This window comes from Marmota marmota, unplaced genomic scaffold (assembly GCF_001458135.2).
Source record: "Marmota marmota marmota unplaced genomic scaffold, marMar, whole genome shotgun sequence".
In the NCBI taxonomy this organism is placed as follows: Eukaryota; Metazoa; Chordata; class Mammalia; order Rodentia; family Sciuridae; genus Marmota; species Marmota marmota.
The window spans coordinates 15,085,916-15,101,870 of NW_026000249.1; the positions used below are offsets into that span (position 1 = coordinate 15,085,916).

Sequence of the window (15,955 nt, forward strand, 5' to 3'; positions counted from 1 at the left end):
GTACAATCACAAGAGTGGGATCCTAAATAGAATAATTTATACTCCATGCATGTATAATCTGCCAAAATACTACTGTCAAGTATAACTAAAAAGAACAAATAGAAACCTATAAATTAAAAAAAAAAGCAAAACTGCAAATTCAGTCTTCCTTCTAGCCATAATGGAATTTCCATCCTGAAGGTGCACACAGCTTCTTCATCTCCCTCCCCAGGGTTTCCTCATAAGCTGTTCTCTTACACACACACACTCCTGCCTACTGTCTCTGACCACAGCCAACATACCTTGGGGTCAGAATAGCATGTTCCCCATCCACAAGAAATGCTGACAGGCCTGAGATTACTCCCATGGTCACAGAGGAGCATATGCTAACACAGCAGTGGAGGAAGAGCCTCTCCCTTTTCTTCTCCTGTTCTTGAGGATATTCCCCAGAGCTCATCTGCTTCTGAGTCAAGTAGCATTCCCCAGAGGCTTTGTAGCATTTTAGATGCTACCACTATTTATGCAGATGTTTTTAGGCACAAGATATGATGAGGGTGATAACAGCCAAGATGAGGAATATTCAAGTTCCTCAGAGATCTCAACTTCCAGTGAGACGCATCATGCCTGATTCTCTAGCTATGAAGGTGAATTTGTTAATTGTAAAATGAAAGTATATAAAGTATAAAATAAAACAGCCCATTACCAATGAAGACATGCTGAACATTGTTGACCAGAAGTACCAAGACCAGTTTGCTGAGATCCTCAGGAGAGTCTCTGACATATTGAGGTTGTTTTTGTAGTTGATGTAGAAGTTGAGTCAAACAGTAACTTATATGACCTTGTCAGCAAATTGAAACTCCCCAACAATAGGAGAATTCATGCTGGCATGGGGTAACCCACAACTGGTCTCCTAATGACTTTCCTGGAAAATCCTGAAGATGTTGTGAGTATACATTGGGGAGGAAGGACTTCATCTATGGAGAACCTAGGAAACTCATCACCAAAGACATGTTAAGGCTAAATTCCTGGTGTACCAGCAGGTGATCAACAATAATTCTCCACACTATGAATTCCTGTGAGGTCCAAGAGCCTACACTGAAGCCAGCAAGATGAAAGTTCTAGAATTTTTGGCCAAGGTCAACAGTATTGTTCCTCCCGCTTTCTCAACATTATATGAAAAAGCTTTGAAAGATGAAGAAGAGAGATCACAAGAGAGAATTTCAGCCAGTCTTGACACTACTGCCAAAGCCAGGTATGTTCTATGGTGTTATGGTTAAATATGAGGTGTTCCCCCTGCAAAAAAGTTCATGTGTGGGACAATGCAATAAGTTTTAGAGGGGGAATGATTGGGTTATTATAATCTTAACCCATTCAGTGAATTAATCCCCTGAATAGGGATTAGGTGAGTGATAATTGAAGTCAGATAGGGTGTAGTTAGAAGAGGTGGGTCATTGGGATATGTCTTTGAGGTATATATTTTGTATCCTGTGAGTAGAGTCAGTGTTTGTCTGTCTCTGATATTCATTCTCATTCTCTCTCTCTCTCTCTCTCTCTCTCTCTCTCTCTCTCTCTCTCTCTCTCCCCTCCCCCTTCCTGGTTCCATGTCCTGACCTGTTTCCCTCCACCACACTCATTGTCCATGATGTTCTATTTCACCTCAAGCCCCAAGGAAGCTGGGCTTCTATGGACTGAGACCTCTGAAACCTCTTCTAATTTTCCTTGTCAGGTTCCTTGGTCACAGCAGTGAAAAAGCTGACTAAAACACATGACTATATCCAACAGCCTCTCTTAGACCTATTTTAGTCTGAGACCTTCTTATAAGAAAACATGACACAACAATAAGAGTTTTCTTGGAAATATGAAAAAAACAATAATAAAGCAGTTGAGAAAATAGAAGAGTAAAAAAATAAAACATGATCAATCTTGGATTCCCTCATTTCTTTTAGTCTTTATTATGTAATTGAATGGTTTATACCTTGATATGGTTAGCTTATTAATAATAGGGTATAAGTCAGACTTCTTGCTCACTGTTCTTATTCCCAAAACATCAGTTGATTATCTCTTCCTTGGGAGGTTCTGTGATCATACAAGAATTGCTAAGATATAGATTCTACCCATAATTTTAGAAACTGGGAGCTACACTCATATGAGGAAAATGTTGAGATACCCTATATGACTCATAGGATAGTAGAAAGAATGAATGAAAAGGAGAAGAAATTGCCTGTGGCAAGGCAATTTGAATGTCAGGAAACTTCAAGTCAATGTGATGCAACTTTAAAATTAAGCTTCATGGTGATCTCTACGTGGCTGTGGGGTTGGTGAGCAGAGGCCATACCCTTAGAAACTCTGTCACAAATTTTAAAAAGAAGACCCTTGAATGGAAAACTGTAGTGGAAGGCCTATAATATAAGATCCAATATTATGTATTGCCTTGAAATTTCATGAAACCAGCAGGGCCTCAAATGACCTAACTGCAAGTTCCCCAATATGTACTATAGATAAGATCTCCTTGCCAAACAAGTATCTTTATTAAGAAGATTAGATACAGAAGCTTTTGGACTTATTCAAACAAAAAAATCACCTCTTCTTCTTAATCTACAAATCCTGTCTTCTACTTATTTACTCTGTTTCTGAGTGTAACTCCCATGTGGTCTTGTGCAGCATATAGTGTCTTCCTCCCTCAGGAAGGAGTCATCTGTGCAGTGTCCAGTGTTGTGTGTTTGCATACAACATTAACACACTGGAGGAATTCCTCCATCACAAGTGGAATAATTATTAGGCCATTAAAGTACACTTTCAAGAGTAACTTTGGGATCACAGATAATATAGATTCCAAAGAAGTATCTACTTAAAGGCAGTGTTTTAGAGTTTTAGGGCTACCATTAAAAACTGACCATAAGCTAATAGCTTAAAAAGCAGAATTTTTCTTTCATAGTCCAAAAGGCTACAAGTTCAAGATCAAGGTCCCAGAGGATTGGCTTCCTCTGAGGCCTCTCTCCTTGGTTTGTAGAAGTTCATCTTCCTTCTGCCTCTGCACAGGGTGGAACTTTGGTGTATGTCCATGTCTGGTGTCTTCTTGTGTGTTATAATAATTTCTTATAAGGGCATCCTATCTGTATTAGGGGGTACCCTAACTGCTTCATTTTAACCCAATTACCCTTACAAAGATCTTATCTTCAAATATAGTCACACTGTGAGGGACTAGAGTTTAGGAGTTCAACATATGAATTTTGGAGGAGAGGGTATACAATTCAACCCATATGGACAAGAATAGAAGGAATCTTTGCCCTTGTCTATATGTAGTAGAATACAATGCATAAACTAGGTGTTCTATGCATATTGACTCCTGGAGCTTCTGAAAAATAAAGGTGATACTTCTTTGAGGTGAGATGTACAGAAGTCATTGTATTGTCAATTTGCCATCAACTAAAAGGAATAGATGCCACTTCTTTGAAAGAGCATTGTACTTAGGTTACATTGAGGATTACTTCGCAAATTCTGAGAGCGAGCTAGATTTTTGTGAGGAAGAAATGAATAAAAAATAGAGGAAGTTTGGATGGAAATGTAGTTGGGAAGCACTGAATGAGTTGGTCCTTGACAAAATTCTAGGAACTTTGAGATACATGCAGGTGGGAAGAACCCCCCACATTCAAATTAAATAGCAGATGCCCTCATAGGGAAAATCTAATTTTACTTCCTAAAATAGATTTTTAGCTGATTTGGTTCTTTGATAGCATTTCATTTTATCTGACATATCCTGGATTTTAAAAAATTCCTAAAGGAGAGTGGTATTATCTGGATAAAAATCATTATAACTGCCAATCACTGAACACTGGATATTTGTCAGTCATTATGACAAGGGCTTTCTGCCCAATACATATATTCCCATGATCCTACAAAACTGGTTTTACTTAGGTTTATACAACAAAATACCAGAAAATGGTTGGTTTGAATAACAAACATTCATTTCCTGATATCCTGGAGACTAGAAAGCCCAAGATCAAGGTTCAAGAATATCTGGTTCTCTTGCAGACATTTGCCTTCTTGGTGTATCCCTGTATGATGGAAAGAAAGGGAGTACAAGCTTTCTGGGTTTTCTTATAAGGCTATTAATCCCATCACGGAGACCCTGCCCTTATTACTTCATTTAAAACTATTTTTTTTTTCTCAAAGGACTCACTTCCTGTCACATTGAATTTAGAGTTTCAACATACAAATTTTGGAAGGACAAAAAAATGTCAATCCATAATAAGGCTTAGGAAACTGAACTGGCTGATACAGAACTAGCAATATTCTCATAATCTCAAGGTAGTAAGTGATAGAATTAGGATAAATCACTGATCTGAATTCATCTAGAGCCCATGCTATTCCACTACTCTCATGCTAAGGCTGACCATGTGTACATTTATTAATTTTTCTCCTCACTACTACAAAATATATCTTAGATGATTGAGAATTTTTTGCCCAAAGTTCTGAATTATAATCCATAACCAGAGCAATAAGAATATCAAAATAAATGAGATGTTAGAATAAACACAAAGAATTGGTAACAATATGATCATCTACATGTGCAGTGTCCAATTAACTTCAGGATTGGGACCTCACCAAATTATCAAGCTCTAGCTTCTTTCATGTAGTAATTAAATCTCTCAGAACAGAAGTACCACGAAAGATTGAGTCTGTGTGATGAAGAGAATGAATAAATCAACATTTACTGTGGCAGTCACCTCCTATTCCAACCTGTCCACCTTGTTCTTCAGCTTCCCCATCTCACATCACTCCAGAGACACAGACCTATGATCTTCAATATTTGAAGTAGGTAGACTATTCAAGAATTTTCAGGAATGTTGCATTTGGCAGAAAGCTTTTCATTAAAGAGACAGCACCAAGATGAATTTGTAGATAAATACTGACTGAGAACACATAAACTGAAGTAGGTATTGCTTTCATTCTCATTCAAGCTCCTCACCTTAACTATCACCAGAGACTGGGACTTTTCTCTCGCTTTCTTTGAGCTGGCAGCCTCAGAAATAGGAGTTCATTGTTTTCCTTTCGCTTGCTCTTAGATCTAGGGAGCCAAGGCCAGGTACTCAAGCTGACTTCGGCAAGGCGGAACTTATGAATGGGAGGGCATTGCAGTAAGGGGGAAGGGCAGAGGGAGGGGCCCAGAAGTCACAGTAAAATCTAGAATTCTCTTTGAGGCTGAGGTAGTTCTACACCCCAGAGCAGAGGGGGCGCTAGAGACGCAGCCCTGGCAGTCGGCCTCTCTTAGCCCTATCATTGGTGATCGCTCTCACTTCCTCCCAGAGTGCCTGAGGAAGGTAAAGGGCTTTATCTGAGGCAGCTAGATCAGCGAAAGGGAAAACGAAGTCCCAGTCTCTGGTCGGCTTCCAGGTGAGGAGTTTGAAAATGAGAGAATCATTACCTCAGAAAAAGTGTCCCCTCCCCCTCCTCCAAAACCCCTCACTCTTATTCTCAGTCTTAAGAAGGCCTGAGGAGAGCGGGCTAACTGAGATTTTTGTTTATTTCCACCTCTAAGGTCCCAGGAAGGCAAGAGAAAATAAAAGCGGGAAGTCCTAGTTTAGTAGAGTAGGGGAAGGGGACCCTAAAATCAGTAAAGGCGAGGAAACTTAGTTGGAGACCGAGACTGTGTCTTCCAGAAGACGCAAACATGGAGTCAGGTAGATGTGAGCCGTTCTTTCTTATTAGGTATAGGGCGGGGGTGTTAAGAGTCTTGGCCCGAAGTGTGTGGGGAGCCAGAGGTGGCTCTGGTAAGCAAAAAGGGTATCATGCTTAACAGGGAATCAAGGGCATAACCTTCAGTGAGTTTTAAGGAAATCACCAATCTCTGAAGAGTGAGATGGCCCAGAGCCTGACCCTACCATAAGTCTGGGAAGCCCAAATGAGGGGCATCAGGCAAATTTCTGGGAGGATGTGGTAGTCTCTTGAGGATATGAAGACCTGGGTCATGGGTCCTCGAGTCAACATAGGGAAGCTTCCCAGTTATAGCCAGGTTTCAAGGCAAGAAATTGAGGGACCCCAGGTCCTACTGGCAGCCTGTGATGTTTGTGCACTACCAATGTAACTGGTACTCATTATATCCTATGGTATTGGGTAGGGGACAATAGTGTTGAGAGATATTTTTTAATAAATGTATGATGTAAGGTTCGCTGTAGGAGGATTTCTAGATATTTCCAGGAGTTAAGGTGAGAACCATAATGTCTGAGGGAAACATCAAGAAGAAGATACCACAGAATCCATCTCTTATTTTCCGCCTTAGGAGGCAATGCACAGATGAGGTGGCCCTCATATCCTCCTAGGGAGTTTTAGGAGATGCCAGCAGGAAGAGAGAAGTTTGGCATAAAGGGAAGATTCAGAGGTCAAAGGAAGTGTTGAAGAGACCATTCACTATTGTATAGATAACAAAGAATCAGATCCCCACCAATGTATTTAGCACTAGAGGGCCCAGAACAGGGCTGTCAGGATGAGGCTGTCACTACTATATATCAAATTTAAGAGAGGTAACGTATTTGGTATGAGAGTTAGCTACCAGTCAGAAGAAAGGAGATGTACCAGGCATTACCTGGACATCAGGCAAATTCTCCAAATGAGAATTGTATACCCAAGCATGCCATGATAGAGAGGGCTCCTTGAAACTCTCAGTTGTGGAATCTCTGACAGGAATGTAGGATGAGAATGTCCTTTACTTCTTCCTCTGGGGTTTCAGGGGCATGTTGGCTTTTTGGGTTGAAGTATCAACTTGAGAGCAGCAAAAGAGAGAAGCCCAGGACTTGTCAACAGTTGATGTTGAATGGGATGACTTCCCACACCTCAAAACAGAGGCTCCACTACCACTCCAATACACCCTGGTAGGGACAGTGTGTAGCCTAAGACTCACTGTGCCTTCCAGGAGACAGGTTGATTAGACTATGAGCATTGTGGGTTCCTAAAGCAGTGCTCTCCCAGAAACCTGCAGAAGTGGCCTTAGTTAAATCCAGGGAGGTAACTCCCTGCTGAAAGTGCTCTTACAATTTCATTTTCCCTCCTCCAGGTGCTTGCATCACCAGTCATCCTGCCCATATTCCTTCTATTGTCCCTAATCTGATTCATCATGCCTCGAGGTCTGAAGAATAAGTTCCTTGCCCGTGAGAAACGCCAGCAGGCTCAAAGTGATCCTCAGGATTTTGAGGATTTTGAAGAAGCAGCAGCAGCAGCAGCAGCAGCAGCAGCAACAGCAGAAGGGTTCTCTTCTTCTCTCCACAGTCCACCTGGTACTGAGTCACGGAGCAGTCCCCAGGATCCTGAGAAAGCACAATCTACTACCACTGCTTCTGCAGGTGTTTCTTGCACTACATCTGATAAAGTTTCTAATAGCCAAAAGGAGGAAGGGAAAAGCACTTCTGAGGCCACACTCTCCACTGATGATTCCTGTGAAGATCCTCTAACTGGAAAGGTTGGGTTGTTGGAGCAGTTCCTCCTCTACAAGTATGAAATGAAGCAGCGTATTACTAAGGAAGATATGCTGAAAGTTGTCAACCAGAAGTACAAAAATGAGTTTGCTGAAATCTTCAAGAGAGCCTGTGAGCATCTTGCAGATGTCTTTGTAGTTGATGTGAGGGAAGTTGACTCAACCAGTCACTCATACAACCTTGTCAGCAAGCTGAAACTCCCCAACAATGGGAGGATTCGTGCTGGCAGGGGATTACCCAAGGCTGGTCTCCTGATGAATGTCCTGGGTATGATCTTCATGAAGGGTGACTGCGCCTCTGAGGAAGACATCTGGAGATTCCTGAAGATGATGCATGTATATCCTGGGAAGAAGCATTTCATCTATGGAGAGCCCAAGAAGCTCATCACCAAAGATTTGGTGAGGCTAAAATACCTGGTGTACCGGCAGGTGGTCAACAGTGATCCTCCACGCCATGAATTCCTGTGGGGTCCCCGAGCTCATGCTGAAACAAGCAAGATGCAAGTCTTGGAGTTTTTGGCTAAGATTAATGAGACCGCTCCTAGTTTCTTCCCAACCCTTTATGAAGAGGCTTTGAAAGATGAGGAAAGAAAGATCCCAAACCACGGATGCAACCAAGCCTGAAATTACTGCCAAAGCTAGTGAAGTTCCCAAGGACTCATGTCCAGCAGCTTCTCTCACACCTGTTGAAGTTTGAGTCATTTTCATCATCCAGATAATAAAATATGACATTACAATAGGGGTTTTCTTGAAAATATAAGTGGGCTAATAGACTGCAGGAAAAAAATTAAAACCTCATCAATCCTGGTATTGTCTAATTGTTTTTGTCTTTTGTTTTATGGAGTTAAATGTTCTGAACTTTCCTTGGCTTATTCAAAAATGTAGAAGAAATTAAATCTTTAAAAAATAGTCTGTGTTTCTTGACTCATTCGCCAAAATTAATTGAACATATACTGTTTAGAAGTCTCTGTGGTAGAATGGGATACTGAAATGAAGCAGACTCAGCCTCTACTTGTAGAATTATTTTTTGAGCCTACAAGCTGTAATCATACAAGAAAGTTGCTGAACTGCCCTATATAACTTTGAGGTAAAGTAAAAAGAATGAGTGTGGATGAAAGTATTCCTTATGAGAGCAATTAAGTGGAAATTTCATGAGCAAGGCAGTTTGGGGCTTTAGGAAACTGTGAGTCCTCAGTGGGATATAAATTTTATTTAAGATGGGTGTTAGGTTAGTTGAAGCTGTGGAAGTGGTGAGTAAATTCCATGCTCTCAGATGGTATACCTCAGAGTTAAGAGGCAAAGTCCTGTAAGTCTGCTTGGGCTGCCATAACAAAATACTAGACTGGAAACTTAAACAAAACACACTTATTTCCCACAATTCTTGAGCCTGGGAGCTCCAAATTCAAGGTGCCAGCCTATTTGGATCCTGGTAATGGTACACTTCCTGGCTTGAAAGCAGCCACTATCTCGCTGTGGCCTCACATAGAACAGAGAGACAAATCTAGTCTCTTTCCCTCTTGTTATAAGGACAAGAATCCCAACATGGGTGCCCACCGTCATAATATCATCTAAACTTAATTATTTTACCAAAGCACTACCTTCAAATTGGTGCTTTAGCATACGAATTTGGACAGGCATTGGCACAAAAACATTCAGTCTATAATATAAAATTGCCCAATAATTTGCTTTGGGATTGTGGGTAAAACAAGAGTCAAATCTTCACCTGAGCAAGCAAGAAACTCCCTGAACTGTTTTCAGTGCTGATGAACACAGTTTGTGAACTGGGTATGCACATTTTCTCTCAAGAATTTCTGAGAAATAAGGGTAATAATTCCTTGAGGTAAGATGTACAGGAGCCACTATGTTGGTACCTTTTGCCTTGAACTGGAAGAGCTAGATCCTATTGTATTAAAAAGCCATTTTAATTAGGTTATTTTGAGTGTAGTTTAACAAATTTTAAGTGAGGGATAAATTTTGCTAAGAGTATAATGAATGTAAATAGAAATGGTTTATATGGGCACTTGGGAGGGAAGTACTTGTTCCTTGATATTAATTCTAGGAGCCTAAGTTACAAACAGTTGGAGGAGACAATCTTACACTAAAATAAGTGCTCTCACAGGACAAATTTACAATTTTACTTACTAGGGAGATTTTTTGGCTTATTCAGTCTCCTTTGTATAGGAGTATCCCATATTCTCTGACATCTGGATTTTTTAAAATGTTCATAATGTGGTGGGTGGTTTCATCTGGGATACAAAGAGATGCTATCCTTTAAATATTGGGCAATACTTTCAAGTAATCTTGCCATGTTATCTATGTGTAGTTCATACACTTCTACAAAATAGGGCTTACCAATTTAAATTGGCAGATGATGAACTTGCATTTTCTCAAGTTCACAAAACTGGCAGGTAGTAAAGCTGGGGTTATGCTCCTAATCTGAATTCGTCTAGACCTCATACTATTCCTCCAACCAAAGGCAGACCTTTTTGTCTTTTAATTCATTTTTTTCTCACTATTCCAAAATGGATATCAGGCAATAAAAAGGCACTTGCAGCCAAAGTACTAAAAGCAGGCCTATTATGGGAAGGTAAATATGAAAATAAATTAAAATTTGAGTAATTTCCCTGGATTTAATTTTCCTAGGAGCCTCCTACTTTAATGTCCATAGCCCCTGAAAGCTCACACTGCCCAGGAATTGGTATTCAGTACAGCTTTAGCTCTTTCCATCATTACAGCCTCTTTCCTCTGAGACTTCTCCAGCATACACTCCTTCCAACTATGGAATATTACCTGCTGACCAGCTCTTAACTGCAGCTGACTATGAAGGCTATACTTTTTTTTTCCAGTGGAGCAAACATTCCTATCACTTCCTATCACAGTTATTTAGAACATTCCAACGCCCTAGTGGTTGGCCATGACCTTCAGTATGTGTGTATATCATCTTTGTATTTTTGTTTATGTGATAAGTTAGATAAATTACACAATCTTATTTCCTGTCTCCCTTCCTCATTTTCTCTTTCTTTTCCTTATTTTTCAAATATTACTTTTAATAGGTGGTTTCAATAGTGTATGAGTTTGAAAATTACTTTGTTTACTCATTTATTGTGTCTGTATATCAGCTTAAAAGTAGGAGTTTTTACATTAGTGAAGTAAATTGGGAAGCTTTCCCTCTTATTTTGCAATTAGATGGAATCAGAATAGATGTTTGGAAATATGAGAAGACTCAGCAGTAAGATTGTTGGAATCAAGAAATAAAGCATGGGCTGGGATTGTGGCTCAGCGGTAGAGCGCTCACTTAGCACAGGCAGGACCCGGGTTCAATTCTCAGCACCACATAAAAATAAAGGCATTATGTTGTGTCCATCTACAAAAATATTTCATTCTCTCTTCCCCCACCCTCTCTCTCACCCCCCGTCTTTAAAAAAAGCAAACAGAGATAAAGATTAACAATTCCTGTATTCACTATCATTTGTTTGTTTGTTTGCTTGTTTATTTATTGTAGTAATGGGGTTTGAACCCAGATGTTGGAGATGAGCAACATCTCCAGCCCTTTTTGTTATTTTGAGACAGGATCTCACTAAGTTGCCCAGGCTGGCCTTGAACCTGTGAATATCTTCCCTAAATCTTCTTAGTTCCTGGGAGGTTTACCTTACCAGGTTTTCCCTATTGTTTTCAGTATTCTCTTCTGCAAGGTTAAATGGAATGTACCTAGATTTGTTTAGTTTACTTAAGAAATTAGGAGAAATTAACTCTTATTAAATTAGATATTATGCTCATTGGGTCATTCAGTCTCTTAACATTAATCAGGTATCTGCTCTTTGAAATATACTGTGTTATTGTTGAGCATGCTATGATTTTTTTAAGAGCAGTTATCTCACAGGAAAGATGGTAAGATAATGGTAGACTAGAGGGTCAACATAAGATAAATAATAAAAGACTTGCGGTCCAGATTAGTACAGTGAAGTGACAGTTAAGTGTAAATTCTCTAAGACTTTTACATGTATTTGGGAAACTGCAAGTTCATCAGTGGGACTGAAGTTTCAGTTTAGCATGGCTTAGGTAGATAAAGTTGTGGAAATGAGGAATTAAGGTTAACCTTTCAAATGAACAAGCTGTTAGAGTTATCACCATTTTCACTAATTCTATTCTATTCTGCTACTTTTAAGAAGAAACAATCTTATCTTCTGTGACTGTGAAGTATTTCAAAATATTATGTTCCTCCACATGTTTGAAGTGGGAATGGTAAAAGGTTGTATGTTGCTGGCATTAAAAAAAAAACATGCTAAATGTCACTCTGTACATAATGGCATTTTAAACAATAGTAAAAGGAATATATGACTAATTTTTAGTTCTTCATTACTCTATCTGGTCTCATTAATCCTTTGAAAGTAAAAAATATTTCAGAAGCTCATTCTTCTACAATAATGCTAAATCATACAGAACTTGTAAAGTATATTTTTACATAAGATCATAAATTTTCCCTGTGAGTTATTTTCCCTCATTGTTAATATTACCACATTACATAGCCAGTAGAGTATTAAAGTCATTAGTATCCTTGGAAGTCTATGATACACTTACAATATGTCTAGGGACAGGTTACATAAATAAAGCATTCTATTCACAATCCCACTTGTATATAATTATTAGAAAAACATTTTAAAATACCAATTTAACAATAGCACTATATAATTTATGATGGTAGGATAGGCTTTTTTAACTATGCTGGATAATAAATTAGAAATACCTATTCTTACAAAAAATGTATACTGTGATTACTGATGTGAGTCCTATCAGAATTAGCATGTACAAAACTTTCACTACATGAAGAAAAGTTTGTTACAATTGAAATTTAAACCACAATGTTAAAATACTGCCTGAATCTAAGCCACCTGCTCTCCATTGATAGCAGGTGGTTTGTATTATACTGTTATTCAAGCAATATGTGAAAATTTAAGAGTTTGCTATACATATATCATAGGTATAATAGTTCTCATTTTAGTAAGATTTTTAAAAAATCAAATATGACTAGGCCATGATATGGTCCAGTTGTGTATAAAATTTCTTTTAGAGAAACAAAGAATTTCTTTGGACCAATGCATAAAACAGAAGCTAAAATTTCTTCCTTTGACTCACATTTAGGTAAGCATACTTATTCCAACTCTCAAAACACTCATTTACTTGAGCTACTGCAAATGGGAAATTATGCATTTTGAAAAAAAAAAGAAATTACTTTTTGGATTGCATTTTATATAGCATAACTTCTTTAATGTAGCTGGGGCAGTTTTGAATTAATTGAAGAAAACTTATATTAAGTAAATTTCTTAATTCAACATAGTATTCTAAATGATGTGGCACACTATTCTTGGTGCCAATACCATTCTGTTTTGTTAGTGTTGTTCTGTAGTATAGTTTAAGTTCTGGTATAGTGATGCCACCTGCTTCACTCTTCTTGCTAAGGATTGCTTTAGGTATTCTGCTTCTCTTATTTTTCCAGATGAATTTCATGACTATTTTTTTCTATTTCTATGATGAATGTCATTGGGATTTTGAATGGAATTCAATTAAATCTGTATAATGCTTTTGGTAGTGTTGTCATTTTGGCAATATTAATTCTGCCTATCCAAGAACAAGGTTGATATTTCCATCTTGTAAGATATTCTTTAATTTCTTTCGTTAGCATTCTGTAGTTTTCATTTTAGAGGTCTTTTACCTCTTTTGTTAGGTTGATTCCCAAGTATTTTATTTTTTGAGGCTATTGAAAATGGGGTGGTTTTCCTTGTTTCCCTTTCTGTGGATTTGTGATTGATATACAGAAATGCCTTTGATTTATGGGTGTTGACTTTGTATCCTGCTACTTTGCTAAATTCATTTACCAGTTCTAGAAGTTTTCTGGTGGAATTTTTTGGGTCTTCTAAGTATAGAATCATATTGTCAGCAAATAGTGCTATTTTGAGTTCTTCTTTTCCTATCCATATCCCTTTAATTTCTTTCATCTGTCTAATTGCTCTGACAAGAGTTTCAAGAACTATGTTAAAAAGAAGTGGTGAAAGAGGGCATCCCTGTCTTGTTCCAGTTTTTAGAGGGAATGCTTTCAATGTTTCTCCATTTAGAATGATGTTGACCTGGGGCTTAGCATAGATAGTTTTTATGAAGTTGAGATATGTTCCTGTTATTCCTAGTTTTTATAGTGTTTTGAACATGAACGGGTGCTGTATTTTGTCAAATACATGCTTTTTCTGCATGTACTGAGATGATCATATGATTCTTATCTTTAGGTCTATTGACGTAAATTATATTTCTTGATTTCCATACATTGAACCAAACTTGCATTCCTGGGATGAACCCCACTTGATCGTGGTGCACTATCTTTTTAATATGTTTTTGTACTCAATTTGCCAGAATTTTTTGAGAATTTTTGCATCTATGTTCATTAGACATATTGTTGTGAAATTTTCTTTCTTTGATGTGTCATTGCCTGGTTTTGGAATCAGGGTGATATTGGCCTCATAGAATGAGTTTGGAAGTGCTCCCTCTTTTTCTATTTCCTGAAATAAGTTGAAGAGTATTGGTATTAGTTCTTCTCTAAAGATATTGTAGAACTCGGCTGTGTATCTATCTGGTCCTGGGCTTTTCTTGGTTTGTAGGATTCAAATGGCAATTTCTATTTCATCATTTGAAATTGACCTTTTAAATTGTGTATGACATTCTGATTCAATTTGGGCAAATCATTTGACTCTATAAATTTATCAATGCTTTTGATATTTTCTATTTTATTGGAGTAAAAGTTTTAAAAATAATTTCTAATTATCTTCTGTATTTCTGTAGTGTCTGCTGTAATATTTCCTTTTTCATCAAGTATGTTAGAGAGTTTTCTCTCTCCTTCTCTTTGTTACATGGCTAAGTGTTTGTCAAATTTATTTATTTTTTCAAAGAACCAACTTTTTGTTTTGTCAATTTTTTCAATTGTTTCTTTTGTTTCAATTTCATTGATATTATCTCTGATTTTAATTTTTTTCCTGTCTTCTACTAATTTTGGTATTGATTTGTTCTTCTTTTTCTAGGATTTTGAGGCGTGCTGTGAGGTCATTTATTTGGTTTTTTTTCTTCTTCTTTTAAGGAATGAACTCCATGCAATGAACTTTCTTCTTAGCACTGACTTCATAATACCCCTCAGATTTTGTTATGTTGTATCTGTGTTCTCATTTACCTCTAAGAATTGTTTAATCTCCTCCTTGATGTCTTTTGTAACCCATTGTTCATTTAGTAGCATATTATTTAGATTACATGTGTTGGAGTCATTTTTATTTTTTATTTTATGATTTATTTCTAATTTCATTCCATCAAGATCCGATAGAATGCAGGGTAGTATCTCTACTTTTTATATTGGCTAAGAGTTGCTTTGTGGCATAATATATGGTCTATTTTAGAGAAGTATTCATGTGCTGCTGAGAAGAAAGTGTATTCACTTATTGAAGGATGAAATATTCTATATATGTCAGTCAAGTCTAAGTTATTGATTGTATTCTTGAGTTCTAGTTTCTTTGTTCATCTTTTGCTTGGAAGATCTATCCAGTGGTGAAAAAAGTATGTTAAAGTCACCCAGAATTATTGTATTATGGTTTTTTTTTTTTGAGAGAATTTTTATATTTATTTAAAAAGAACACTTATGCTATTTTTTTAAGAAGTGACATTTGCATAGAAATATGGATCTGTTGAAGTACTTTTTCTTATTTTGTAACATTTTTGGTTGGGGGTGGCTTTGGAAGAATAATGACATGAGTGAGCAAATGAAAGTCTGGCAGAAAAAAAGAAATGCTACGTTAGATAATGGTGATAGGAATACTGAATCCAACCAATCAAAAAGTTCCTTATATGTCCACAGGCACTGGATAGGGCCGCCATAGAAGTGCTCCCTGAAACTAAAATAGGGAATGTCCTAGAATGAATAAAGTCTTCACATTTCACATCTTTTTGCTTTTGTTTTTGTGGATTGAACCCAGGGCCTTGTGCATGCTGTGCACACTCTGTGACTGAGCTACACCCCAGCCCCATGACCTTGGTTAATCTCTCTGGAATCCAAATCGGCTGCTGTTCTCCCTGTGGAAACACACAAACAGACCCCCGACTCCAGACAATTACTGGGTCAGGACCTTTCCATTGTCCTGTTAGAATATCCTTCCAAAGTACCTTGGGCTTATGTACATTTTTTGGACACATATGCCTTTCCGCAGCACTAAGTCCTGATGAATCCAAATTTAAAAAGTTTAGAGTAAAAAGGGTTATTTTAAGTTTATCTTTGGGGAATATATACCCCTTCCCAATTCCTTCTTTTTGCTTTAATAAGTACATTTTAATAGTTTGATGAGCTCTTTCAACTATGCCTTGTCCCTGTGGATTGTATGGGATTCCTGTTATATGAGTAATGCCAAATGTTGAGCAAAATTGTTTAAAAGAGGTAGAAGTATAACCAGGGGCATTATCTGTTTTTAACTGTTTTGGAACACCCAC

At 37.8% G+C, this 15,955-nt stretch overlaps 1 protein-coding gene and 1 pseudogene across 1 annotated transcript; both read left to right on the forward strand.

Annotated features, from left to right (window-relative positions):
* The first annotated feature begins 505 nt into the window (after positions 1-505).
* Positions 506-1,739, forward strand: LOC107144155 (annotated as a pseudogene).
* Positions 1,740-7,090: 5,351 nt separating this feature from the next.
* Positions 7,091-8,071, forward strand: LOC107144156 (melanoma-associated antigen B5-like). Its single transcript, XM_048796380.1, has 2 exons — positions 7,091-7,148; positions 7,317-8,071. The coding sequence occupies exons 1-2, from the start codon at positions 7,091-7,093 to the stop codon at positions 8,069-8,071; spliced, it is 813 nt and encodes a 270-aa protein (XP_048652337.1).
* The last annotated feature ends 7,884 nt before the right edge of the window (positions 8,072-15,955 follow it).